The sequence below is a fragment of the Anthonomus grandis genome, chromosome 13 (genome assembly GCF_022605725.1).
Source record: "Anthonomus grandis grandis chromosome 13, icAntGran1.3, whole genome shotgun sequence".
NCBI lineage: Eukaryota > Metazoa > Arthropoda > Insecta > Coleoptera > Curculionidae > Anthonomus > Anthonomus grandis.
Window position 1 is genome coordinate 6,191,284 of NC_065558.1, and position 26,167 is coordinate 6,217,450.

General features: G+C 32.5%; 3 protein-coding genes across 10 annotated transcripts in view; 1 reads left to right on the forward strand and 2 right to left on the reverse strand.

Annotated features, from left to right (window-relative positions):
* LOC126743894 (centrosomin) overlaps positions 1–3,153 on the forward strand; it is an 88,828-nt gene extending 85,675 nt beyond the window's left edge. For all 5 annotated transcript variants that reach the window (XM_050451151.1, XM_050451147.1, XM_050451152.1 and 2 more), the window contains 3 exons: positions 66–239; positions 2,565–2,689; positions 2,751–3,153. In XM_050451151.1, coding sequence (XP_050307108.1) covers positions 66–239; positions 2,565–2,689; positions 2,751–2,989 — 538 coding nt within the window. In that variant the 3' untranslated portion in view covers positions 2,990–3,153. The remainder of the gene's footprint in view (positions 1–65; positions 240–2,564; positions 2,690–2,750) is intronic.
* LOC126743895 (uncharacterized) overlaps positions 236–26,167 on the reverse strand; it is a 134,777-nt gene continuing 108,845 nt past the window's right edge. For 3 of the 4 annotated variants that reach the window (XM_050451153.1, XM_050451155.1, XM_050451154.1), the window contains 9 exons: positions 23,956–24,147; positions 23,177–23,900; positions 16,936–17,579; positions 12,603–12,873; positions 8,469–8,606; positions 8,222–8,418; positions 6,713–6,861; positions 6,401–6,538; positions 5,718–6,072 (listed from right to left, as the gene is read on the reverse strand). In XM_050451153.1, coding sequence (XP_050307110.1) covers positions 5,776–6,072; positions 6,401–6,538; positions 6,713–6,861; positions 8,222–8,418; positions 8,469–8,606; positions 12,603–12,873; positions 16,936–17,579; positions 23,177–23,900; positions 23,956–24,147 — 2,750 coding nt within the window. In that variant the 3' untranslated portion in view covers positions 5,718–5,775. Of the gene's footprint in view, positions 995–1,069; positions 1,358–1,417; positions 1,739–1,795; positions 1,958–5,402; positions 5,570–5,717; positions 6,073–6,400; positions 6,539–6,712; positions 6,862–8,221; positions 8,419–8,468; positions 8,607–12,602; positions 12,874–16,935; positions 17,580–23,176; positions 23,901–23,955; positions 24,148–26,167 lie in introns of those variants that run through there. The other variant, XR_007663017.1, reaches the window with a different exon arrangement.
* On the reverse strand, positions 4,078–5,389 carry LOC126743898 (peptide chain release factor 1-like, mitochondrial). The gene has a single exon (XM_050451164.1). The coding sequence runs from the start codon at positions 5,339–5,341 to the stop codon at positions 4,130–4,132; it is 1,212 nt and encodes a 403-aa protein (XP_050307121.1). The 5' UTR covers positions 5,342–5,389; the 3' UTR covers positions 4,078–4,129.

Sequence of the window (26,167 nt, forward strand, 5' to 3'; positions counted from 1 at the left end):
TTATACAGTTTAAGTGTGTCCGGAGATACTGGAAAATATAAAAAAATTCAAATTATTTGTTTCAGGCAATTTTCCGACCATACGTATAATAGCTCCGAGGAAACCGCCGACGAATCACACGGTTTCGCCTTTAATAAGACTCCTCAGGATAATTTAGTTTTGCAGCCCGCCGCGGCCGAGGCCGACAGGGTCGAATCGAACTCGTCGCCCGACTTGGGTATCGAAAGCGACCACGGAAGGTACGAAAATTAACTTTAATATTTTTAGAGTGACCCTGAACATAAATGCTATTGTTCGCAGAAAGTTATAACCCCGTAATAAGATCATCCCGCCTAATACATATAGAAAAATCTAAACAATTTCCAATTTACGTCACATCCCTTGAGTGACATGGAATGGAGACAAAAATTAATAAAAATAGCATATTATTAATAATTTACAAAATGCCGTGGTTTGGTTTCTTTTATGTATTTACTGATGAAAATAATGACTAAATCAATATCATATATTTTTGGGGCATACATTTAAAATGTTTGATTATATTTGAATTTATTTTAACGAAGAAATGTATTATTAGAACTATTATTCTGACCATGGTCAGACGATACAGAGTAATATAAATATTTTGACCAAAAAAAGCACTTGGCAATTTGAATCATTTTCAGAATCACTATCATCTAAATTAATAATAAGCGGTTAAATATTCAGCCTATACATGTTTTCTTTCGTACCATTTTCTTATTTCTTCTTCCGTATGTCTTACTGAGTTATTCCATGTTTCTGGATAACAGTGCCAAGTGATTCCTTCCACACATTCAAACAAGTAATCTCTGTAACATCATCTCGACCAATATGCCTGTTATAGTAATTCTTTGCAATCCTCCAAATAAGCTCGATTGGATTGAACACACAATGGCATGGAGGCAATCGTAAGACTTTATGCCCATATTTATTAGCCATGTCATCTACAATATATTTCATTGATGGTTTGTGTCTAAAAAAGAAAAAAATATTGAGTTAACTTAAATTCTAAATTGTTTGAGATATAAAAAAAGTTTTTTGTTTGTACCTATGGGTGATTAAATTTAATTTCATTATTGATTAACTATTCTTAAATGGAAGACTTATTCCATGAAGAATTTGGTGTTTTTTCTAACAGCATGCTGTGATATGGTGCATTATCCGTCACAGTTACTGAAGATTGGGTAAGATTCTTTAATAATTGATTTTCGAACCAATTTAGGAAGTTTTGCTGATTCATTTCTACATGGTAATCAGTTAATTGAGTTTTTGAAGAAAAAATAGTCCAGCACCCTCAATGAATCTGTGTTCATTACCAGCATGAAGTATTATGTATCTGCAAAAAAAATCTTGTATCTCAAGTAAGCAGATATAATATACGTATATGGACTTTTACCTTTTGCCAACCACTTTTGTGGATTTCACACTTCTTTTGTTATTCTGGCAAGAGCAACTTACAGTACCATTTTGGAAAATCCAAGTTTCATCAAGATAAACAAAATGATAAATTTATTCTTTTTTCTCTCTCATATATGCTTAAAAAAAACAATTCGTTTGAAAGCCTTGTGGGAAAGTTTCATAAGACTCCTCCTTGGTTTGTCTTTTTTTTATCGAAAGCCTATTTCCGTTATCAAACTTCGTAAAGATGTTTTACAACCTTCAAATAGTGGCTTTTCCCTTAGTATTACATATAACGTTGCCAAAGTCATATTTTGCTCTAGAAAAATTATTTCTGTTACTAACAATTATTAATCATTAAATTGTCAATACTTACTAATTTCGTACATTTCATAAACAGTCTCACGAGTTGCCCCCGTATCAAAAATTAACATAAGATCGCTTCTTTTTAGGTGATTTCAACAGTTCATTACTTTTAACGCTCTTTGAAATTGCACTAACAATGGACATATTTTGGTTAAGTGCATCTAGCCACCCGCTACAAATTATAAAAAAACTAAATTAAACTTGATACTTTGATACGTACAAATAAAATTTTACTTCTCTAATTGCAATCAAGGGTAATAATCTGCCATTATTTTCACCTTCTCGTTCAAAATCACTGATTAAGAAAGCTACAAGTTTTTTGCATCGGCTATTTAAATGCCTTTTTCATAGAAAATCAAAAATCTGCTTCGAAAAATTAAATGTACAAAGGTTTTGTTTTTAGAAAAACGGTTAATAATGATCAAAATCACCAAAAGAATAAAAATATTTACACACGAAATTGCACAATGAATTCGTATAAATGTCACACAATGAATGGCAGCGTCGCGAGATACGACGCAATTTGACCAACCTGACGATAATAAAATTCAAATTAAATGAATTTGTGCAATGTCGATCGAAAGAAAAATTCGCTGTAACTGATTCTGTTAAACAACAACATCAATATGTGTTTAGCACATGAATTAAAAGGCCAAGTTTTAACAATTTTTGCAAAAATGTTATTCTGTCAAATTTGTGGACTTGAGCTTCAATAATAACCTGATTGATGATGTAAATTGGAAATTGTTTTGCATTTGCTATAGGTACATCATTTTTAGGTTTTCAAGCTTAGAAACAAACGGGAACAACATAATAAGACCTTTACTGCCAACCATCGAACTGACTGAATCCATGAACAATTTATTTGACAGCCAAAATATCGATCCTGATGCGAATAAATCAGGTGAGTTGTGGAAAAAAATTGTTTGATCATCGTCGGTTGTTGATTTAAAATATTTTTTCAGCACACCATTGTTGCCAAAAATCGCGAGAAATCGCCGAAGAAAATAACGAGCTGAAACGTAAACTGCATCGCATGAAAACCGCGTTGGAGGAGACGGCGACCCAACTGAAGGTGGCCAACCAAAAGAAGAAACTGGTCGAAAAGAATATTTGCAAGCAGTTGCACAAGACCAGTGAGGTTTTACGAAAGGCCAAAGTGAATCTCGATTCGGGGTCTGAGAGTGACGTTTTACGCTCTTGAGGTTTTTTACTTAACTAATTTGACGTTTTACTGTTTACCCGTAGAAAACATCACCGTCCTAATTTTACTTTTAATTATTTACTTAAATGATCTTCGTTTTTTGTATTGTCTAAGAACGTCTTTTATGTTTGTTTACTTGTATATTAAAAAATCCTTTTTGTTTATATTGACACTGTTTTTGAGGTTTTCTCTTAGTTAAGCGACTGATGTGATATTTTATAATGGCAGTGGCGTAATTTTCTCGTTTTCAAGCTCACGCCACTGCAGTAGATGTTCATATTTCGTGCCAATTTAAAAATTGTTTCGTTTGTTTTGGTTGCATTAACGTAACCATGTTATTCTAATTAAAATAAATCGAAAGTCCTTAGTTTGAATGACTTGAGAATGTGCTGTATGAAAAATGTTGTTTGTTGTATATTAGATTTAAATAATACAGTATTTTGTGATACGGTGTCGATATTTGTGCAGAAAAGTTCGTTTGTATATATTGAAGACTTATTACATAACTGATTTATTTCTTAAGCTGTGTTTTATTTCATATTCAGTATGCCCTGCCCTACTTATCCTATAAGAAATGAAAAACTTTATTGATTTTGTTTGCAGTATTCGCACAAGTTCAGTAAATGAGCAAAAATAGTTGAAACCGACCGTTTTTTTTATGAAGGAGTGCTTTCTACGCTCTTCCAAAAAATAAGACCGTTTTTTCTGATATTTCAATAATTCGGCATAGTGGAGCCCTGTGATTATTTTGCCCTTTTCCAAACAGTTGATAACACCTTGTGAATCCCAGAAAATTGGCCACCACCTTTCTGCCCAATAAGACAATTTGCATCTTTTTTCAACATCTCTTTGGTGTGTACCAGTAGAATCAATGCATCATTAACAGTCACGAAACTACGAAGAAACTCTTTCGGATTGCGATTACAAAGCTGCTCTGAAGTTGTCTCAGAGTTTTTTATGCAAACACCTTTTTTGTTTTCTGTCGATTTTTGTTCAATTTTTGACCAAACAGTGGGAGGTTATCCTTTAATTACTTACCAAATTATATATTCAGTTTTGAAGGAGACTTGACAAAACTCATTTATAAGGACATTTAATTCTTTTATTTAAAAATCAACAAAATTCAACCTACAAGAACATCTATTTCTCAACAATCTCCAATAACCGGTTAATTCTACTTTGCCTTTCCAATTTATCAATAAGTTCCCCCAGCACATCTCCACTCTCCATAAATGCTTTCAAATTATGGTAGTGTACTCCTTGCAACCTGTGGTCTGTTATTCGGTCCTGGTTGTAATTATAAGTCCTGATTTTCTCATTCCTGTTTCTTGTTCTAACTTGGCTTTTCCTCGTTGCAGTTATATGTGCCATTTGGCTGTCCATTTCTTTTTCATATAAGAGGGCCCGCAATCTGGCCATTGCCATTTTTCTGTTTTTTATTTGTGACCTATCCACTTGACATTCAACTGCTGTGTTTGTTGGCAGATGAACTATTCTGACAGCTGAATCGGTAGTGTTGACATGTTGTCCCCCTGCGCCTGTTGCTCTTTTAGTTTCAATTTTTAAATCCTTGGGGTCAATATGCACATCAATTTCACTCGGTTGTGGCAATGCTATTACTGACACTGTACTTGTGTGTATTCGCCCACTTTTCTCTGTGGCAGGAACCCTTTGGACTCTATGCACTCCACCCTCATGCTTAAAGTATTTGTATGATTCTGAGCCATTTATAAGTATTGATGCATGCCTTAGTCCTTTTTGATCGGTGGTCACATAGTCAGCCACTTCATAATCCCAGCCTTTTAAGTCTATGAAAGCACAGTACATATTAAAGAGTTCTTGGGCAAAGAGCATGGCTTCCTGACCACCTACTCCTGCTTGGATCTCTAAGACTATGGATTCATGTGAGTTTTCACTGTCCACTGGTAAAAGGGCTTCCAATAAGGCTTCATCGAGTTGTTTTAAGGTCGCTTCATGTTCAGATTGTTCTTCTTTCGCAAGTTTACTTAAGTCTTTGTCCTCTGAGTCAATGAGCTCTTTCAAACCGTCAATACTCGAGAGTAAATTTTCCCTCTGTGACAATAGGTCGATCACGGTTTGTAATTCGTGAAATCGTGAGTTTGATAAGTGATTCGATTCCTTGGTTAATTCACTATATTCTTTTTGCAGCTTTAAAATATAATCACTTAAGTTTCTGTTGTTTATTTCAATATTGACATGGTGTTTTAAGTTAGTGGAGTAACGGCAAATAAAAGGAGTTTTTCTTAAACCTAAAACGTTCCTCGCGTGACTTTTAATAGGAAAAGTAGCTAAAGGGTGCAGGAATCTTATAGACCCTCGTATTAGAAACATTTTTATTGAGAAAATTCTTTATTTTTAAGGTTATGTTTATAAATACAAATCTGTTACTTACTGACAATGTCATCGCTAGCACTTTTGAGTAAGGTCAGGCAGGTTTGATAGGGAGGCGTGCAGACAGCATAGAGGTCCGCCAATGATTGGAAAATTCGCTTAGTTAGAGGTGGCATTGCACGTCGTTTATGTTAAAAATATATAATTAAATCACTGAGTTAGATGAAACTGAAAAAAGACCCAAAAATATTAACTATTGCTGGCAATATTATTGTTACGTCACCGAATTGGGACCCCATTACCAAATTACTAGCCAAATAATTTTTTAAATTAATATAAGTTAAAAAAAAAACTCTTAAGAGTCAATAAAAATTCAAAATTTTAACTAAATTATATTTTCGTACTCAAAAAACAACACAAAAAAAACTAACAACTTAAATAAGGTTATTCAAATAAAACTTTGGTCCTAAGTAACGGTGACTTAAATAATTATCGGTTTTTATTAGGGATTCTATTCCAGCTTTAACGCCATTTCGTAACATAATTTTTAATTCGTTCTGAATGTTTTGGTTTTGCTTCACGCACTCCATCTGAAGCATCGATTCAATTTTTTTAAATTCTCTTTTGGTGAGCTCCTCTTCTTGTAGCTGATACGCGGTTATATCCGAGGGAAAGACGCCGAGCCATTTGGCTTTCGGTATTGCTAAATGCTCGGAAACGTGAGCGTTGGCCTTAAAAAATAAATGAAGTAGTGACCTAACCAACAGAATTTATGATGGATTCACACAATGTTCATCAAAAATATGAGCTATTAAATGTTGATGATAAATGTTATGAAATATTCCTGGTTAAAGCTGCTTTGAGCTTTAACCCTCCCTTCCCTTAATGGAAATTTTCACTATAATAATCAAAACAGTTAAGCCATATATAACATTGATAAGAAGCACGCTAAGAAAACAATTTGAATGATGGTAATAGATTTTCAGTTATTAACATTTGGATCAAAAAAATTAAATAAACAAATGAAACAAACAAAGAAAGAAGTCATATTTAACTTACCAAAGATCCAAATCTGTAATTTAACATTATAGAAATCCCGTCTGGATCGGCATCCACTAATATAAACACCGGAATCGTCAGCACCATCCATAATTTCTTTAAAAACAATTGGGTATTCAGGTCTGCATATCCTTTACCCTAAGTGAATTTGAAAATGATTAATTATGTGTCATGTACAGAGTGTTTCAGAAACGATGTGATGCCAAACGAAACTTTAATTTTTGACTCCCTGTTTTTTTGTTAATATGAATTATGGGATCTATGGCAATACTTTCTAGAAAGATTATGTATATTATAATAATCATCTCTTACAGTGGCAAGGATAAATGGTCTAGTCAGTCTCTTGGGTAAATTTTCCTCAAGTAACTTATAAAAAATCGCCTCCTTTTCCACAACAATAATGAAATAGGCGTCTGACTGGATCTCGCAAATGTCTTCCAGACTGTGAGGTATTAGGGTACCTAACAAAAAAAAACGATAAAGATCTAGTTCAGCAACTTTTCTGAAAATCGCATCCAAAATTATAGCGAAAAAGGTTAAAATGTGTGTAATTTCAACTTAACTATACAATGTAATAATTTTTCCTTAATTTATATTACTGTAAAAAATTTATTCATTATTGTAAAATGACATTATAGGAACGTTTCATCCTTAGAACGCATCTTAGGGCGATTGTACACATGACCGATAGTTGTATTAAACGATTAGTTACAAACTTTTATCAAATTTAATTAATATGCGCATATTGTTGGAAAAAATGTTTGTTTATATTGTTCTACTAGTTCAATTAATGTCACATGTAATTAAACGCTTTTACACTTTTTTTTAAGTTGTAGGTACCCAACACAAGCTTCAACTATTGAAAATCATATAAAATATAAGCATACAAATTCATATAAATATTTGCAGCAAATGTTCAAGGCGCAAAATTTATCGGTCCGACTTATACCATTACAGTGTACAACCTATACATAAATTCTAACAAATCGATATACCACCATACTTTTTACAACATAATCAGTCTCAAATATTTCATCCCTAATAGCACAATATCTTCTATGAACATTTTCTAAATGTTAAACAGTTTTGATATTCTTGGGACATTCTATTCAAATCTGATGGTTTTGAGTTATTGAGATAAAATAAACGTTTTGATATGATATTAATGCCTTTGTTATGACTGAGATCCCTTTAAGAATATTTTTAATATATTTTGAAAAATAGTAAAAATTTGCTTATAAAATTGGCCAAAAAAATGCCCCAACAAAAATTGTCCTGACTACCCAAGCCCTTAACCCAGAATAACGTCTCCACCCTCAAATCCATCCTTAGGGACTGCTCTATATTAAAATAAAAAAAATCTAAATTAAATATTCCAAGTTTTGCTTAAAAATGCCCACTAATGAATAAAAATCTTGATATTGCAATTAATGGCAAAGAAATGCTCTTGATATGACTAAAATTCTTCTAGGGACACTCTCGTTATATGAGCCAATGGAATTTAGAATAAATGGAAAAATTATCGGTTTATGTACAATAGCCCTTAGTGTCGACACTATTTACCCATAATTTTAAATGCGGGTTTCAGAAAAGTTGGGTTTAAAATTCAAGAGTTAAAATGTACGATTAAAATGTATAAATATCAAAATTAATTAACAAAAATCCACATCAAAATTCGCTATTTTCGGTAAAATTACCCACATTTTAAGTATTTGCCCAAAATTTTAGGTGCGTTTTTCAGAAAAGTTGCTAAACTAGACCGTTACCAAAAAACAATTCCTAATAATAAATTAAATAATAAAATAAGAATTTTTACGCAACCTGTTGGCACGTTACAGTTAAGGGTTTCCCCATTTTCCATGACAAGTTTCAAATTGCCATAAACCAATCCTTTCTGAGCCGTTATGTTTAACGCCCATACACCTACGTTAAACATCCTGGATATACAATAAACGACGGAATCTGTAGTGGACTGGCATTTTATTGGAATATTACTTTTTAATAAATAATATAGCTCCCTAGAAATTCAACTGGTGAGGACTGTATTAAAAAAAATAAGATCTTATACCTTTTGGAAATCTTAGTGTTTGTCTCCAGCAGCATCCGAACTTTATTTAAAGTAAACAAATAGATATTAAATCTGCATTGGGCCTTTAAGGTATTACGGCTAACCGAAATGACGTTATGCTTATCTTTCACTTTATATCTGAAAAAACACAAATTTCAGATAAGCACCTTAAATATTTCTTATCAAATCAAATTAAAACATGCTTTATTATCACAACATGCAAAATCTTTGTGGATAAAGCTTCCTACTCAATGAAACATTCAGCACTTAAAGAGTACCTAAATAGAGATGAAAAAATACGTATTTTCTAATAAGTAGCAAATAGGGAGAAGATATTAAAACTAGGATAATGTAATTTTTTGGATAAAAAGGCAAACATCATAAATTTATACAATTAATCACCAGAAACAAAATTTAGAAGAAAAAACAAACCAAGATCAAAAGCTTGATTATGCTAAAAATATTCAGTAAAACTATAAAGTGCTTCACTGTAGGAACTGTTTTATCGAATCTTTTTAGGCAAATCAAAGCTTCTGCACACTTTACAATAAACGAGTTTCTGATCAAATCACTCTTTGGAATGGGCATTAGAATATTGAGGTTTTATCTAGTATTAAAGGGCTTTCTCGATCTACAGGTCAATTAACCACATTGTTTATAATATTTTATAATATAAAAAACACCATGTCAGTACCTCAGAGATTTACAGCTTGAAAATTGCACCTAAAATTATTATCAATAATTATCAAGACATGGTAAAAGTGAGATGGGTTTATCACTAGCAAGATCATTTAGTTTATCACCTGTAAATATAGATTTTACAATATATACTTTGAGGTTATTCGGAAATGTAAGTGTTGCAAAAGGACCATTAATTGCAAATGCAAGAGAGGAGAGAGCTTGATCTGGCAGACTTTGAAAAATTTTGAGAGACAATTCATCAATCTGATACGTGTGTTTATTCTTAACAGTATGAAGAACACTTTTAACTTCATGTACTGTCTGATCTGTCCGACATGAAAGGGCAGAAATACGTTGAGTAAAGTGGATCCAGTTGGAGGATTTAGATTATCTATCAGCTTCTCTGCTATTGCAAAGTAAAACTCATTAAAAACACTTTCGGCAATTAAATACTGTTTAGTTTCCATTAGGTTACTTCTAAATTCATTAATAATACTTCAATTTTCCTTTGGTTTATTATGTGCGATCTCCAATCCACACCTGTAGTAAATTTTCTTGACCCTTTTTATAATTTGTCTATAATTTTTTTTTGTATACATCCCAAACAGCATCATACGTCCTAGGTACGTAATTTTTAAGTCCATACGTCCATTGTCATAAAAATAACGTCTTTACGAGTAGTATGTACTTTTGGATACGTAGTTCGTACGAATGTACATTAGTTATGCTCGCGGACGTACATACATGTACATATAAATACTAAAAGGGTTTTCAGATGGTATAAAACAACTTCTCCAAGGCATTTTATAGAGTCCCACACATGTTGCTTTATAGACTTAATCTGATTGGAATTGATGAAACTTCATTGTCTTGGTGCTACTTATCCGATAGAAGGCTGGTTCTAGGGTAATTTGAGTGCCATCGGTGGTACCTCAGGGCTCACACCTTGAATAACTTTTTATTTGTTCCAATTACCTGCTATTTGCAGATGATCAAAATAAATTGTGTTGTTAAATCATTCCAGGGCTGCGAAAAATTACGATATAAACTGGATGACCTATTTGACTGGTGCTTGAGAAATGGCATGTCATTGAATCCTTTTAAATGCACAATTTCAGCACTATACGTTAAATAGTTAGTTAGAACTTGACCTTTTGTGAGCTGATTAATTGCACCCAACTGTCTGGAAGAAATAGAAATGTATTCCAGGAAATTGAGTTGGAACCCATTGCTCTCTATAACTGATGAAATGTACTTGAACATCTTGAAAAGTTACAAAACTACTTGCTGCTCTATTTATACTATTGTAAGCTTGTTAGAAGACATGAAATGTTTACAAGAAATAAAAACTTTCGTCCAGGAAGTTGGGTTAGAATCTGGTGCTATATGATGTGATTAATTGTACTCAACTACCTGGAAGAAATAAAAAAATTATTCTAGGCAGTTGAGTATCAATGTCCATCTCTCTCCAATTAGGAACACCCTGTATAATCACATTATAATAAAAAACCTTAAGCCAAATATACTGAGGATCCCAAAACAGCTGTAAGTAGGTTTAATTTTAATCTAAATCAACAATCAGAACGAAACCAGATAAGTTATACATCACTTATGACTAACACAATTAGACCTAAAAAAACTGAGATAATGAGCGATTGTCGTGTGATGTATTCAATTATCAAGGAAAATCAGCGTTATCAGGCGAACGGATTTAGCAAACAACTTAATGATAATACAAAGTGTTCTATTAAAATAAAAAAAACCGTATTCTTTCCCCGAAGGATATGAGGTACCTTCAACCATGAAAACTGTAACTTGCAACCAGAAACCGTTCGAAAACTTACACACCTTGTCCATAACCGTTTAGTTTGTGTCCTGACATATTTAACACAGCTTTTTTCCATTTTTTGTTCGCTCCTTTTGCACCTTACTAGACAAACCGTCCAGAAGGTATTCAGAAGAACTACGTCGTCAGGTTCAAGAGTTCATCCGACGTAAGCAATTTTTATTTATTTATTTACATATTTATTTGTATATAGCCATACCACCTACATTCATTCATTTATTCTCCCTTAAAAAGTGTTTCAAACTGCCTTATTCGCTGCTTTACGTCCAAACGTTAACACATACTTCATTGTACGTAACTGAACTCTCGTTCGGATGAAAACGACATGGACAGATATTAAAACTAGGACAGTCCTTTCAGACTTCCAGTTGCCCTCCACCACGTTTATCGGCGGTAAGGAGAAGGCTCTGCCCCTCAGAAAATGTTTTAGCTCCTATGGATTATACAAGAATAAAAATAAAAACATATAAATTTTTGTTACGTTCTTAATACACAAATCTATATGCCAGGAAATAATTTTTCGTCAAATATACGTATTTTTGAATACTTCTCAGTTTTATTTTCAATATTTCTAAATTCAGTAGGGTAAACAGAAAAAAAAACTATTTGCATGCTTCTTTTCTTTGATAGAAAAAGTCAACGAATTCGGTATAAATGAGATAACAACTGGCAAATCGAGATTCCCTCTTTCCAAAAGACCCTATAAATTCAGTTAATTTACATGTTGATCTGGTCGAAAAGTAATTAGCTATAGGATATTCAAAACATCTAAAAACTATAGATAATGGAGTATTTGTCATAATAATATATCAAAATTATCAAGATCAGTTGCTAAAGCAATCCAGTGTTTTTGTTGCCCTCACTGACCGTCAAGTAAGTAATTGGCAACATGAGGGAGTTAACACTATTGACAGTGTTTAAGACAAATGACAGATGCGAGAACGAACGTCCTTTTCATCATGGCGTGAGTTGTCCCTTTGTAATTAAAATGTTATACTACTGTGAATTTAGGATTTATCAAAATTCGGCTTATAATAATGTTTTCTTTTAATTTGAATTTAGTTTTACTGTTCACTCAGTGATAGGAAGGACCTACTACAATAGCTCAATTCATGGTAAGAGCATATTTATTCATTTTATTAGTAATGAATAAACTAATTTGATAATGTACTTATTTTAAAATATAATATTAAGGTGCAGCACTACAAGCAAGGATTGGAAGCAGAAATAAAATTGTAAAGACTGTATTTTACAATAGTTGCGAGGAACAAATTATATTATTTATTTATCAATATATCTTCAGTTTTTGTAAACCAGTTGTTTTTTTCTCCCAAATACATTTTACCACACAAAAAAGGAGTGTACATATCCTATAGATACATCATATTATATGTCCAAAATGGCGTAAAATGTCCTAAAGGTAAGTACATATGACATAAAATCCTGCGAAAAGTGGAGGTCCTATGTACGTAATACTTATGTCTTTTGACCATCTGTACGTATCCCTTTAGTACGTGTCTGTGCTATTTGAGATTATAGTAATGGTGGAAACATGGATTAATCGTAAATTTTCTCAACCTTAGATTTATTGACCATGTTGATCTTACCTGTTATTTTCGAACATCACATTGCCCCTTACTTTCGGGTACGTAAATGCGAGACGCAGTCCGTTCTGGTAGTCCTCTAAAAGTTGACAAATAAATTCTTGAACATCTATGAGGATTTTCAGTCTGTTGAAAGGTTCGGTGTCCTCATCGGACCAACGGGAGAACAATAAAGAGTCGTCCTTTGATAGTCGATTGATGCCTTCGCGTAGTAATTTTTGGGGGTCAGTGAGTGTTAAGGAGCCTGTCGAGAGGACTTCCGATCTTGTATCGTCTAAAAGAATTCAGTTGGTTGCTGGTATGTTTTGAGAATGGTTCAGGTATATGTCAATAAAATCATCAGTGGTAGCATGTGGATGTAAATAAATCAATTTATTGAAACTTTTGGATAAATTGGATTTTTTCCAGGCAATCGGTTTTAGAAACAGTTTTCAGAAATGTTATTTTTTTTGGAAATTTAAAATAATTTTTCTACATTTTTAGTAATTAATTCTGAATTATGGGGTCAACTTTTAATTTTCTTCCAGATATTATGGATTCATTATTTATCACTTTCAAGTTTTTTCCAGTAATTTTTCAGTTTATTTTACGTGATCCCTAACGTTTTCCAAAGATTCGAAATATCTTTTCCCAAGCAGCACACAAAGTATACTAAGAAACAAAATTATTTTATATTAGTTATATTAAGAGCATATTAAACACTAAAATATTACTTAACCGATTTAATTAAAACAATTCGGTCTTATAAGCAACCTTATTTTATAATAAAGTCTTATAGATAACTCTGTGATAGTTTAACAAAATATTTTTATAATGCAATAAGTAATTTGGTATAAAGTATTTATAAAACAATCTTATATCAATCAATCAATATATGCTTTATTGTCATAAAAGTAAATTTGTTGACAAAGCTGTAAAAAAAGAAAAACGTATACACAAACATGTAAAAAGGTTATTTAGCATGATATTGTCCATCATGCTAAAAGCATTCTGCTTCCATGAATATGGTTTACCTATACCCGAAAAACCAACAACATCCCCATTCTTCAGAAATACTCCCCCAAGACTCTGAACCAAAACATACAAAGCTAATGTAATGTCAAGAGTATCAATATGTATAACACAAACAGATATTACTAACTCCCGAAATATACAATTTTATTAAATGTAAAACTGTAAAAAAAAATTAATCACAGAAATAAAATAGGCGAAATGATATGGTGTAAAAAATATAAAGAATATATCTAAAGTCCTGCAAGAAAAAGGTAAAAATGACTAAAATCTATCCGACAAAAATTCAGTTATTTCATAATAGCCCTTTGCAACTAAGAGTTTTTTAACACGTTTTCTAAAAAGTTTCCAGCTACCTATACCTTTCAAATCCGCAGGAAGATGATTAAAGAGTTTTTTACCATCAAATATAAAAGTTCTTTTGATCAGTGAACTTGTAGGCATAGGCCGTCGACTGCTATATTCATGCCTATTAGTTGTGTTCACATTTCTAAATTTCTTATGAACGAGGCAAACAGATTCCAATATAAATAAGGCAGGAAGGGTTAGGATTTTATGAGTGATAAATAGCTGTTTACAAGACTCTCTTATACTCACATTACAGAGACGTCGGATCGCTCGCTCTCTTTTGCAAAACAAAAACACTATTAAATAAGTAATGTGTGCATGCACTCCAGAAACACAAACCATACCTTAAATGGGACTCAAAGAAAAATAAACATTTCTCGCCATGTCAAAATCAACCTCTCCTGCGACCACTTTAAGAGCATAACAAATATTTATCATCAATAAATAAACCTAAAAATTTATTCTCGTCTGAGTTGTTTAGAATGTGATTCTCCAAAAACACATTATTTAAATTGCATTTAAAATTCATAAAACTAGTTTTTGAAATATTTAAACACAGTTTGTTGGAATCACACCATTTCTTGATTTCAACAATATCTCTGTTAACTGTGGTATTTAGATTTATCGCACTCGTGTCATGCCATAAAATTGTTGAATCATCCGCAAACTGAATGAATTTACCTGAGATCCGAAGATTGGCCATGTCATTAATATAAATGAGGAATAGAAGTGGCCCAAGAACTGAACCCTGAGGTGCATCTCATGGTGTTCATGAGTCACAAGCTGCTCCCTTGAAAGGGCACCATCCACAGAAACACTTTGCATTCTAGTATGCAAATAAGACCTAAACCACTGAAGAGCCAGACCTCTGAAACCATACCGCTCAAGCTTGCACAGCAGTATTTCGTGACTAACACAGTCAAATGCTTTGGTTAAGTCACAAAACACTGCTGCAAATCACCACTGTTCAAGCTCGAAAATAAGGACTCAAAGAATGAAAATATTGCATCTGATGTTTCCTTGGCACTTTGAAACCCAAATTGCTCCGATCTTATAATTTGCTTTTCAGCTAAATATGACATAAGTCGTTTTTTAACCAATTTCTCGATGATTTTTGAGAAGGTGGAAAGCAACGCTATTGGTCTGTAAGAAGAGGGTGATTCTGAAGCTCCCCCCTTAAACAAAGGCATGATTCTGGCTACTTTAAGACAATTGGGAAATTGGTCATTATTGAAAGAATGATTAATTGCAGATACAAGTACCTTCAGTGCCGAATCAGCTAATTGAAAAATAACCGTACATTAAGTTCATCATAGCCAGACGTATTTTTCTTCTTCATCTCCTTTAGAGTAGACTTAAGCTCAACTAGATCAGTTGGAAAAAAGAAGAAAGAATCTGGTCCAGCCCTATACTAAAAAAACTGTTCATAGTTGGAAAAACCCTGAGTTTGACTTGCTATGTTACTACCTATGGTACAGTAGAAGTTATTCAGCCTATCAGGTTCAATATTTACCTTTACAATATTGCCCCGTTTACCTCTTAGTTCATTTACTATCTTCCAAGCCTCCCCCTTAACATTATTTGAATTACCTAAGCGACTTTTAAAGTATCTTTGCTTTGCAGTCTTAATTGTTAGTCTGTACAGTGCTCTATATTTGTTAAAATAGTTAATAAAAGCAATGTTATTTATATAAAATTTACGAATATAGTTCAGTGATTTAAGATTTCTAGCAGACACCTTAAGACCCTTGGTAATCCAATTTTTTTTTGTTTTCGTTTTTAAAGTTTTTATCGGAAAACATTTATTAAAATTTTCACGAATAATTGCGTGAAATGACTCTAAAGGGCTTGCAGTAGATAAAACGCGCTGCCAATCCTGATGAGAGAGAGCATGATTAATCTCCGATTTAAATATTGGAGTTACTGTTGCATACTTCAGCATTTCAGGAAATGTATTCGTCATTAGACACAGATTAAAAATTGTTTTTCGTGGAGCATACAAAATATCAGAACATTCCTTATAAATATAGGAAGGTATGTGATCATTACCAGTGGCCTTTTTTGGCTTTAATTTTTGATATACTTGCTCTAATGTCGTCGTCCGATATAAAGGAAAACATAAAACTGCCGGAACATTCTTCAAATTTAGGCTCCTCAGACTGTCGGAAAACTGACTCAAAATATGCAACAAATGTGTTAGCAATGTCTAGAGCACCACTAACAGAATGACCCTGAAATGAAACCTCTGTTGGAATATTAGGTTTTAAACGTTTAGATCTTATAAGGTCCCAGAAGGTATTTGGGTCAATAAAAACATTTAGTACTTGTATTTTGGTTTCTATATTTGTGTGTTTTGCTTTTTATGTATACTTTGTCTACAAAATTTTTTAAATTTTTTGACAATAAAGCATATTTGATTTGATTTGAATACAAATTGTGTTGATTGACGTTAATAAAATAATTTTGTAAATGCTTTATTATGGACTGGAATCGATTTTTTAAATATTATATAAAACTATTAAGCGAGTTTAATGAAATAAAAATATTTTATTAGCGTGGGTTCTTTTTGAGTTTATACACGATTTATAAATGCTTATAAGAGCAAGTTTGACTACAATAAAGTATTGTAGCTATATGAGAATTTCAAGCACATTTGTGCTGCTCGGGTCATGGTTTTATGCTTATTTTTTATTTTATTACAGGCACTTGACGTAATTTTGCCTAAAACAAAAAATACCAAAATACTCCAACTGCGTGGAAAATGCATTTTTTTTACTCTTTGGAGAAAATAAAAAATGCCTGCCTAAAATACAAAAATATTATTTTAACTGTCCGGAAATGAAATTCTTGCTTCAACTCCTCGAAGAACATTTAAAAAAGAGCATAAAGTCTGGAAAAAACTAAATCGACTTCAACTGTCTGGAAAATGCCTATTTATTGCCTTAAATTTCTGAATGAAATTATTGGATTAGTTTACCTGTTTCATAAGACAAAGGGGTGGAAACACTCGCCGCTCTATCGTTGCTATCAACAGACGAGCAATCGTCAAACCCCCTCTCCATTTTTTTCATGAAATTCTCCATGATTTGCTCCTCCGGAGGCACATATCTCTTTTCTCGCTTTTCAAATCTCTTACTCAACTTATATATCTTTAAATCGCCCTTTTTGTACTTTTTCATATAAGTCTGTGCCAGCACCCCCTTTTTTTCATCCTCTTTTTTGAATTGATATTTCAATTTATTCTTAACCAATTTTCTCTCGATGCCGGCTTTTTCTTGCAATAGTTCTTTCAATAAATTAGCCCCGTGTAAAATATTACTTTCTGGTTCTTTAACTATCAATTGCGATTGAGTAAAGGCGAATTCCTCGTCTATGTCCTCGGTTTCGGCAGGCGTTTTATCATCATCAGGTTTCGTGGTAACCGACCGGGCTGTTTCATTGATAATCGGTTCGCTGGTAGAAATATCGGGCGCTTGAAACATGGCAAATATATTGGGAAAGTTGCTAATGGTAGTCGTAAAGTCACTAATGATATGAATTTTTTTTTTAGAGTCACTCTTCTCATCAGGTTTTGGGGTCTTTATTTCAGCGGAATCGCAGGTTTTCATACAGGAAGATTGGCTAGAAAGAAAACGTTATAATATACTCAAGGTTTCATTTTGAAGTTTCCTATGTATTTTGAAAATTTCCTGTTAATAAACCCCAAAAAAACTTACGCAATTTTGTTTTATTCAAAGGGAAATATGATTTTTATAACTGTCCTCTGTAAAAAAAAATCTTGAGAATGTGTTAAAAGTATCATGTAAATTTCCAAGATGGCAGGCATATAATTTACATACAAATGGGCATTTTAGAATTAGATTTTTGTTTGTAAAAAACCAATGAAGAAATACTCTTTGCAACAAAGTCTCTATTTCCCAAAGGAAAGACGCGAAGATAATTTCCATAGGAATATGTACCAAATTCAAAGTTATTTTTGTTGATTTTTTTTAAATTGAAAATTGGTTCTTAAACATAACAAATACTAAAAAAAAGAAAATATGACATAGTGAATAATCACTAAACTGGCACAAAAAAAAAGTAAGCAGCCTGAAGATGCTCCGAAAGGAGCGAAACACGTGTAGCTTTTTGAGAAATTATATTTTTTTTTTCAATTTTTATTCTTATTTTTTTGTGTGGTCTCTTGGAGAAAGATTGGATGATATGTTTCAATAAATTAGGACAATTGTTTATGGAACTATGAAGAACGAACTCTCTTTCCTATTTAATCTCCAACTGCCTTGAAAAAAGTTTCTTCTAGATAATTATACTATATTTCTGATACTGATATTTCACTAAAGAAATAATATTTTTGACCTTTCCAGGCAGTTGAAAATAAATTGAATATGCTACTCTCGGTTCAACCTCAACTGTCTGGATAAAGTGAAAAATCAGCTAATTGCCTGGAAAACACACTTCTTTCAATTTAATCCAAGAAACTAAACTTTTTCACAAAATTCCTGGACAAAATGAAAAAGGCAGTTCAAATGCCTGGAAAGAACAGTTTTTTTATTTCTTCCAGGAAATTGTCAAAAGCACGAATTAACCCATTAGTGCATGAACTTATAAAAATTATTTTTTATGTATTTTTTCTTTATGAATTAGTTAAATGACGTAAATAAGATATAAAAAAAATACAAAAATCAAATTAGTTTTTATTAGTGTGTTATGGATCCGTCCCTCAAAAGGGACTCCATACATAAAATTAATATTATTTAGTTTATATGGTAATTTTCGAAACAATTTTTTGGATGAAGTCACAGTGACATTTTACACATATAAAGTTACTTTTCTTCTTGCATACTTGGCACCTTCGATCAGATTCATTGTTATTCCGAATTAAATGTCCTATATTATCAAATCTAGAGGCTTTATGAACTGGAAGCGTAGTTTTTCCTCTACTTGGTTTTTTACCATAGGACTGTAAAAAACTTAGGGCGATATACCTCCGAAATTCTAGTAAGGAGGCACAATTTGCATCATTTGGTCTTAGCTTTTTCATAAGTACCCAGCCATTTGAGATGCTTGCATCTAATAAATATGAAACTATTGGCCAATAACATTTTCGCTGTCGCATTCTTGTCCTATACAAAGCAATCAGCCTATCCATTTTATCAACTCCTCCCATGTGTTTATTGTATCCAGCTATAATTTTTGGTTGTGGATTTTGTTTTTTAGTTTTAGTTTCCTTACACCATCTAGATGTGGTAACAATGTCATTACTTTCGAAGTTGGTACCCACTGTCACAACCTTGTTGTCCTTCCATTGTACAAAAGTAACGTTATCACAAGAAACAAAACTGTGGCTTCCCCTTGGTTTTGTTTTTCATGAAGTACTTTTAGGAAATGGACACTTTTCCGTTCGAATCTCTCTTACTGTTGCCGTTGCACAAATTTTATTTTCCGAGAGATGGTTCAGTAAACTCAGGCTTGTAAAATAATTATCAAAAAAATTTTTATATCCCTGGTTAGAAGGCACTTCCGATTTATGTAGTAAGGACATAACCACGTCTCCACCAAGACCAAAAACTTTTTCTGCATCTGATTTGCCAGTGCAAAGCTCAAAAGAAATCATGTACCCATTACTACTGCATAGAGCCTAGTTTTTGAAGCCGAATCTTATCGGCTTGCCTCTGTTTGGCATAGTGTTTGCCATAGTAGGGTATCATGCTTTCATCAATTGAAAGATGTCCATCCAAACCTCCGTGTTTTTTGAAATTCTCATTCAGTGAGTTCAGTAGAGGGCAAATTTTGTAAAGCCGGTCACTGCGATCAATATTAGCATTATCGTTGCAATGTATGTGGCGAAGTAACACTTCAAATCTATTTAGTCGCATGCTATTTTTTAAAATGTTTGGTATATCTTCTGTTGGATTCCAAAACATCCTGTTGTTCGGATATTTTGCATAACCTGAAAGAAGCATTCCTCCGAGTAGTACATATAACTCTTCTTTTGTGAAATTTAGCTCCTTATTCTTTTGTTGGCCGTATTTATTGGTTTCCTCAACAATTTTCGATGTGAGAGCTTCATCGAAAAACAGTTTTAAAAAATCTAATGGATTTTGGGCTTCTTTTGCTTCTTGAGATGGCTCTCGTGGCACACAGTTTGTATTTATAGAAAAAATGGGGGGATCTGCGTTCCATTCGTATAGCTTTCGACGTTTAGGGGTTGAAAAATTGCCTTGACTTATACTTGACCCAGATTTAGAAAGCAGATCTGCTAAAGGTATTAGATCTTCTTCATCAAAATCATCTTGTTCATTAAGTGGGGCTTAATAGGTTTGACGAGATAAACCCTTAGACTTTGGAAATAGTTGGGCTAGAGGAACTAGATCTTTTTCGTCAAAATCATTTTGTTTTCTGGCTCTTACTTCACAATTCTGCTGAAGTATTGCACGGCATAAGCGATTTACATCTCCGATATGCTCATCATCAGAGCTGTGGCTGTCTTCTTCTGTGTCTTCGCCTAGGTCATCAGGAATTCCAATGTAAACATCATGATTTTGATCGATGGTGAAGTTCAACACCATCATTTTCTTCAAATAATGTCAATGCAATTCATGCAGAGATAATCTGCAAAATACGAATTACGAATTATACTGAGGATTGTCTATTTTGCATAGAGTCCCTTATAAGGGACAGAACAAATATTTATGTCTAAGAAAGCAATAACACATTTTTGTTTTGCAGACAAAATTGTATGATGATTCTAACTTCAAACACAACATATTTACATAATTTCTTTACCCTGGTTTCAAAACCTATCGATATAAAAAATTAAAATTTACCCTCCATTTCGAGTAGAATAAAGTTCCGGATTCATGGTCACATAAAAATACAAATTCAAAACGCTATCTCTGATTTCTGCACATGAACTGATTTTACAACAAATAGCGAACGTCTAGACAAATGCACGAGCTTATGAAAACATTAGAAATGCGCATGTGCTTGTAACCAGTCGCGCACTAACTAAACGCACTAATGGGTTAAAGTGCTTGAGCGAAAAAAAAAATCTACATTAATTTTTAATTTATTCTGTGGAAAAACGTTATTTACATAAAAAAAATTTTCCCAGGCAGTTGGATAGGGGACTAAATGCATAAAAAAATATAATTTTCTAGGCAGTAGAAGACAGAAAAAAAATTCAATACTTTTTTACGGAGTTGAATGCACCAGTAGCCTGAAAAAAATAACAATTTGCAAGTGCCTGGGAAAAATTTGCATTCAACTGCCTCATTTGCCTGGACAAAGTTTTTTTTTAACTCTTCCAAGTAGTAAGAAAAATTAAAAACGTTACTTTCAGTTTCAGCCACAATTGCTTGGACGAATTGAAAAATCTACTTATAACACTCTAAAACACATTTTTAAATTCTTCCGGGAAAATGACAGGAATCGACTGTCTGGGCAAAAAATGGGCTGCATTACCTTAATTACGTGAAAATAGTAATTTCGGGTAGTGGAATGCAATAAAAACCTGAAAAAACTTACATAATAACGGCAGCTCCTTGCAAAAAAAATGAAAAAAAAATGGTAATACTATAGTAATCATAATTTTTATAAACAAGATAAGTATTACTCTTTTTTTTCAATGCAGAAATTTATAAAACGTTTCTTTTTCGAGGCTTTTATTTAAAAAAATGCATATAACCTGGCCACGCATGCATCTCAACAATGTATAGTCTATTTAAAATAGGTAGAGAGTAATGTATAGTCTATTTTAAATAGGCAGAGAGTAATGCAACCTTATTAAATATGCAAAAGGGGTACAGGGTGTACAATAATGTATGCCACTTCCATAGTTTGCTGTTTGCAAATATATCAGTTGGCATCTCAATAATGTATAGTTAATTTAAAATAGGTAGAGAGTAATGTATAGTCTCTTTTAAATAGGCAGAGAGTAATACAACCTTATTAAGTATGCAAAAGGGGTACAGGGTGACCCTTCAATAATGTATGCCACTTTCATAGTTTGCATTGCGAAATTAATTCTTTTTACGGAGTGCAGGTAGTACCACCTGGGTTTGCCCGTTTTCTGAGCTTTTATTATTATCCATCAAATAACACTGAAAATATTACGACAAAGGCATCCAAGCACGGTACTATAATATAAATTAATCCAAGTATTATAGCTTCATTGAAAGTTTTTGAAAAATATAATAAGACATATTATGTTTTTAATCATTAAAAAATTGTAATTTTTCGTCATCTGATTTAAATAAACAATAATAAAATAGTATAATTAATTTAAAAAAGCCAAATTTCATCAAGATAAAAACAAACAATTTCATCGCTTTCCAGCGATGCAAGCTGATTTACGATTATGCTTTTCCTATCCAAAATCCATATCTTTTAAAGTGATCCATAAGAGTTGTTTCTTCATCAAAGCAGTACTATCGTCTCAGCCAAGCTACATTAAAATTTTGTCTAAAGTTGATATTTATTTTTTGAAATAAAAAGAATGAACGTTTCTTCTAATTGCAGGTTTAGTGGTCTTCATCAAGGACTGTAGCTGATCTTCCTGTACTATGCTTTGAAGGTTCTACTTGTCCTGCCTGTCATTCCCTAAATAGTCTATAAATGGTAAATTTTCCTATTCAAGTCATTCGAGAACAACTTCAATCATACAACTTTGTCTACACCAAAACTAAGGAGGTCGCGTTTTAAACAATCATGTACATTTAAAAAAATAACTTTTTCATTAACTGACAATGCAGAAGTACTAATAGTAGATGTATTATTAGAATTTCTTTCCGTTGAAGTAAACGTCTGATCGATTTTAACTTTTTGATACACTATAATGCTACGGCGTTTATTTAACTCCTCGCCAGATTGCCTGGCGAAAGCACAATGAAGTTTACATTACTTGTCAAATTAGTATATTAAATATTATGCTAATCTGTGTTACATTTAAAAATCACATCTATTTTTTTCACGCTATCTTTTTGTTCTCGCTTTATTTATTAACCAGATACTAAGGTTACCTACGCCCATGGATTACCACAAAACTCTCGGAAATGTACTTTTATTACTCTCCACCTATTTGAAATAGACTATATATTACTTTCTACTTATTTGAAATACAGTCTAACTGTTGATAAAAAACTTACAAACTCCTAGTTTTATAAATTCTAATTATATCGCTAAGATCAACAATGGGAACTATACTGACTGACTCTTACCAGCTCATATCTCCTTTTATGTCCGTCTTCATACTTTCACTATAAGGCAACTTAAAGCATGAACCCTCACTATTTAAAACCTTCTCACTTTTAGGAGTCTCTTGAGTTTTACCGGATCGTTGACTCGCATCCAAAAGGTTCTGAAAAGAACCAGAAAAAACTTTATCGTTAAGTCCCAACTGTTTCAGTAACGCGCCATCATCGGTCTCATTAAATGGTTCATATTTCGTATAACTGGTATGATTATCTGGTATGATGATTGGCACGGGTTCATGGTTGAACGAGGTTTGAGTGCCCACAGATCTACAGTTCTCGGATGGTTTCAAAGCGGTTTTGGGAATGTTGAATTTTGTGCCAAATTTGTTAACCTTGAAGTCGATGTTTTGTACTTTGGGGGATAATATTTCGTGAAAACCTTCGCTCGAAAAGGGCGATTGATTAAAACGACCGTTCTTTGCCAAAATTTCTTCGAGCGATGAAGATTTAGTTGGTGCGATTAACCTTTTTTGGTCCAGCTTTTGAGAGCCAGCATGCTTCAACCAGTTATCTTGAATACATTGATTTGACAAGTCGGTTCTTGAGCGCCTGTGATGCGCCTTAATTTCTCCTGCTTGGGTTCTTGGAAACCTATTTTCGTGAAGCAAGGAATTTTTCTTGGGACAGACAGGCTTCTCCTCAAGTTCATCTAGTTTATGGATTCTTGATGATTGAGGCAAGCATGCTCCTAAATTGTAAGAAAAAGAAATTTTTAAGCTTAACCAAATGATGTTAATATTTACTTTTTTTTGGCATTTGGTCTGAGCTGCTATCACTGCTGCTGCTACTAATGGTCCTTTGCTGAAATCGTTTTTTCGTCCAAGTGATATGCTGAAATGAGGGTTCTTGCTGTGGTCTTACTATTGTTTCTGATTTTTTATTTAAATTGTTGTGTTTGTCTTGTTGTGTGCTTTTTCGGGTTATTTCCCATGGATCTAGAATATTAAAAAAAACGTCAAAGATTTTTTTAGTGACTGAAATTTGGATCTTGGAACGTAGCGTTAAATGCACTTATCCATCTGACAAAAAGAAAAGAAGGTATCAAGCTTCCAAATGCCTGGAAGAATAGTTTCATTTCAGCCTGAGATATCGTAGAAAATGATGTTGAAACAATGTTTAATTATTGTGATTGAAAAAATTGTGACATTCTCATTTGAATCTAATTTAGGTCAAATTCCAGGCAGTTTAATGAAAATAAATAAAACTATATAGTATGTATAACTTGTACAATTATCAACATTTAATCGAAGTTCCTAATCTCTTAATCATAATCTGTGACAGTTTTGACATCTGCCAAGCCGCCATTTTACATTATTATTTGAAACATTTGACAAGTGTGAGGTGTATTACGAGAAATTACTATTGGGTGTCACTTTTTTGAGGTATTACTCACAGGCAATTGTCTTTTGACGCAAAATTCCTAAAGCATAAAAATAAAAATAAAATTTCTCAAAAACTATCAAGTTCTCACGAGTTGAACTTGTATAAAGGTCGGAAAATTGGGTGGTTTGCTTTATAGTTTTTAAATAAAGTCTCTAACTTCACTAGCAAAGAAATTATGCCAATTTTTGGAAAGTCCTCAAATCGTAAAAATGGCAAAAAATCAAAATTCTTAGTTTTCTCGAAAACTCTTAATTTCTAAGAAAAATTTATAGTCACTAAAAAGTTGGAAAAGTGGCTGTTTTTTGTCTCAGTTTTTAAATCAAGTCTCTAACTCTAATAGCAAAGAAGTTATCCCAATTTGTGGAAAATCCTTAAATCGTAAAAATGGTAAAAAGATCCAGGTTTTCTCTAGAACAGGTCGTTCTGGTAACTAATACCCTTGTAACTTTTTTGCTATTACTGATACAAACCCAATTCAAAAAGCATTGTTTAGACCGTGCAACACTTTATCTCTCTCTATATATATTTTTTTTTACAAATTTTCAAAATGTTGACGTCTTAGCAGCTTTGTCAATGTAACAGAAAACAGGTCACCTAAACTATATTTATTGCAGTATTTTTGAAAAAACGACGAATTCAACAACAAGAATAATACAAGTTCTTCCAGTAAAGTCATTAGATACTTGGCAATTTAATAATTTTTTAATTGCAATTTTAAAACCTTGGAAGTCTACAAAAATTAAATTTTTAGAGAGAAAATACTCTAACAGTAATAAACTTAAAGAGTTGAAATTTGGAACACATCTTGTTTTAATTAAATTATTTAACAACTATTTGGGCGTTTTTCTCCAAAATGTTCTAAAAGGAAATCGACCCTAGAAGCTTCAAACAATTTGGAAACTCACAAAGGCTGAAAATTTGAATCTTGGCACACAGTGTCTTCGAAGAATAAATTTATGAGATATAGTAAGATTTAACATTTTTCCAAAGTTTCTAAAAATTGAAAACGTACAATTGAAACTAAAAACTTTAGGAAAAAATGTAAATTAATTTATAAGGCAAAATCCTTAAATTTTTCTTCCAGGTAGCTGAATAGCTTTCAGTGCTTGTTCCTATTTTTCAGGCAGCTAAAAAAATCCTTCTAGGCAAAAATGTCTAAAAATTTAAAAAAATTAAATTTTATGTGTATTAAATTTTTGTCCATTACAATTAAGGTCTCAATTGCCTGGGAAAATTCATTTATTTTGTAAAAAAAAACTAGGAGTTAAAGTAATCTATAGGCATTAAAAATTAACTTCCAGTTTTTATGGTGTCGTCTAGGCAATTGAGGTTGCTTGGAGGATTGTTAATACTTTCCAGGCAGTTGAAAAATTCCTTCTAGACAACTGTGTGTTAAAAGTCTCTTATTTCTTAAAAATAAATTTTTCCAATTTTATCAATTATAATTAAGACCTCAATTTCCTGGAAAAGTCAATTTATTTTATAAAAGACTTGCGGTTAAACTAGTCTCAAGTTTATAAAAATAAACTTTAGGGGTATTGGCATAAAAATAGACAAAAACATCGTCTTTAA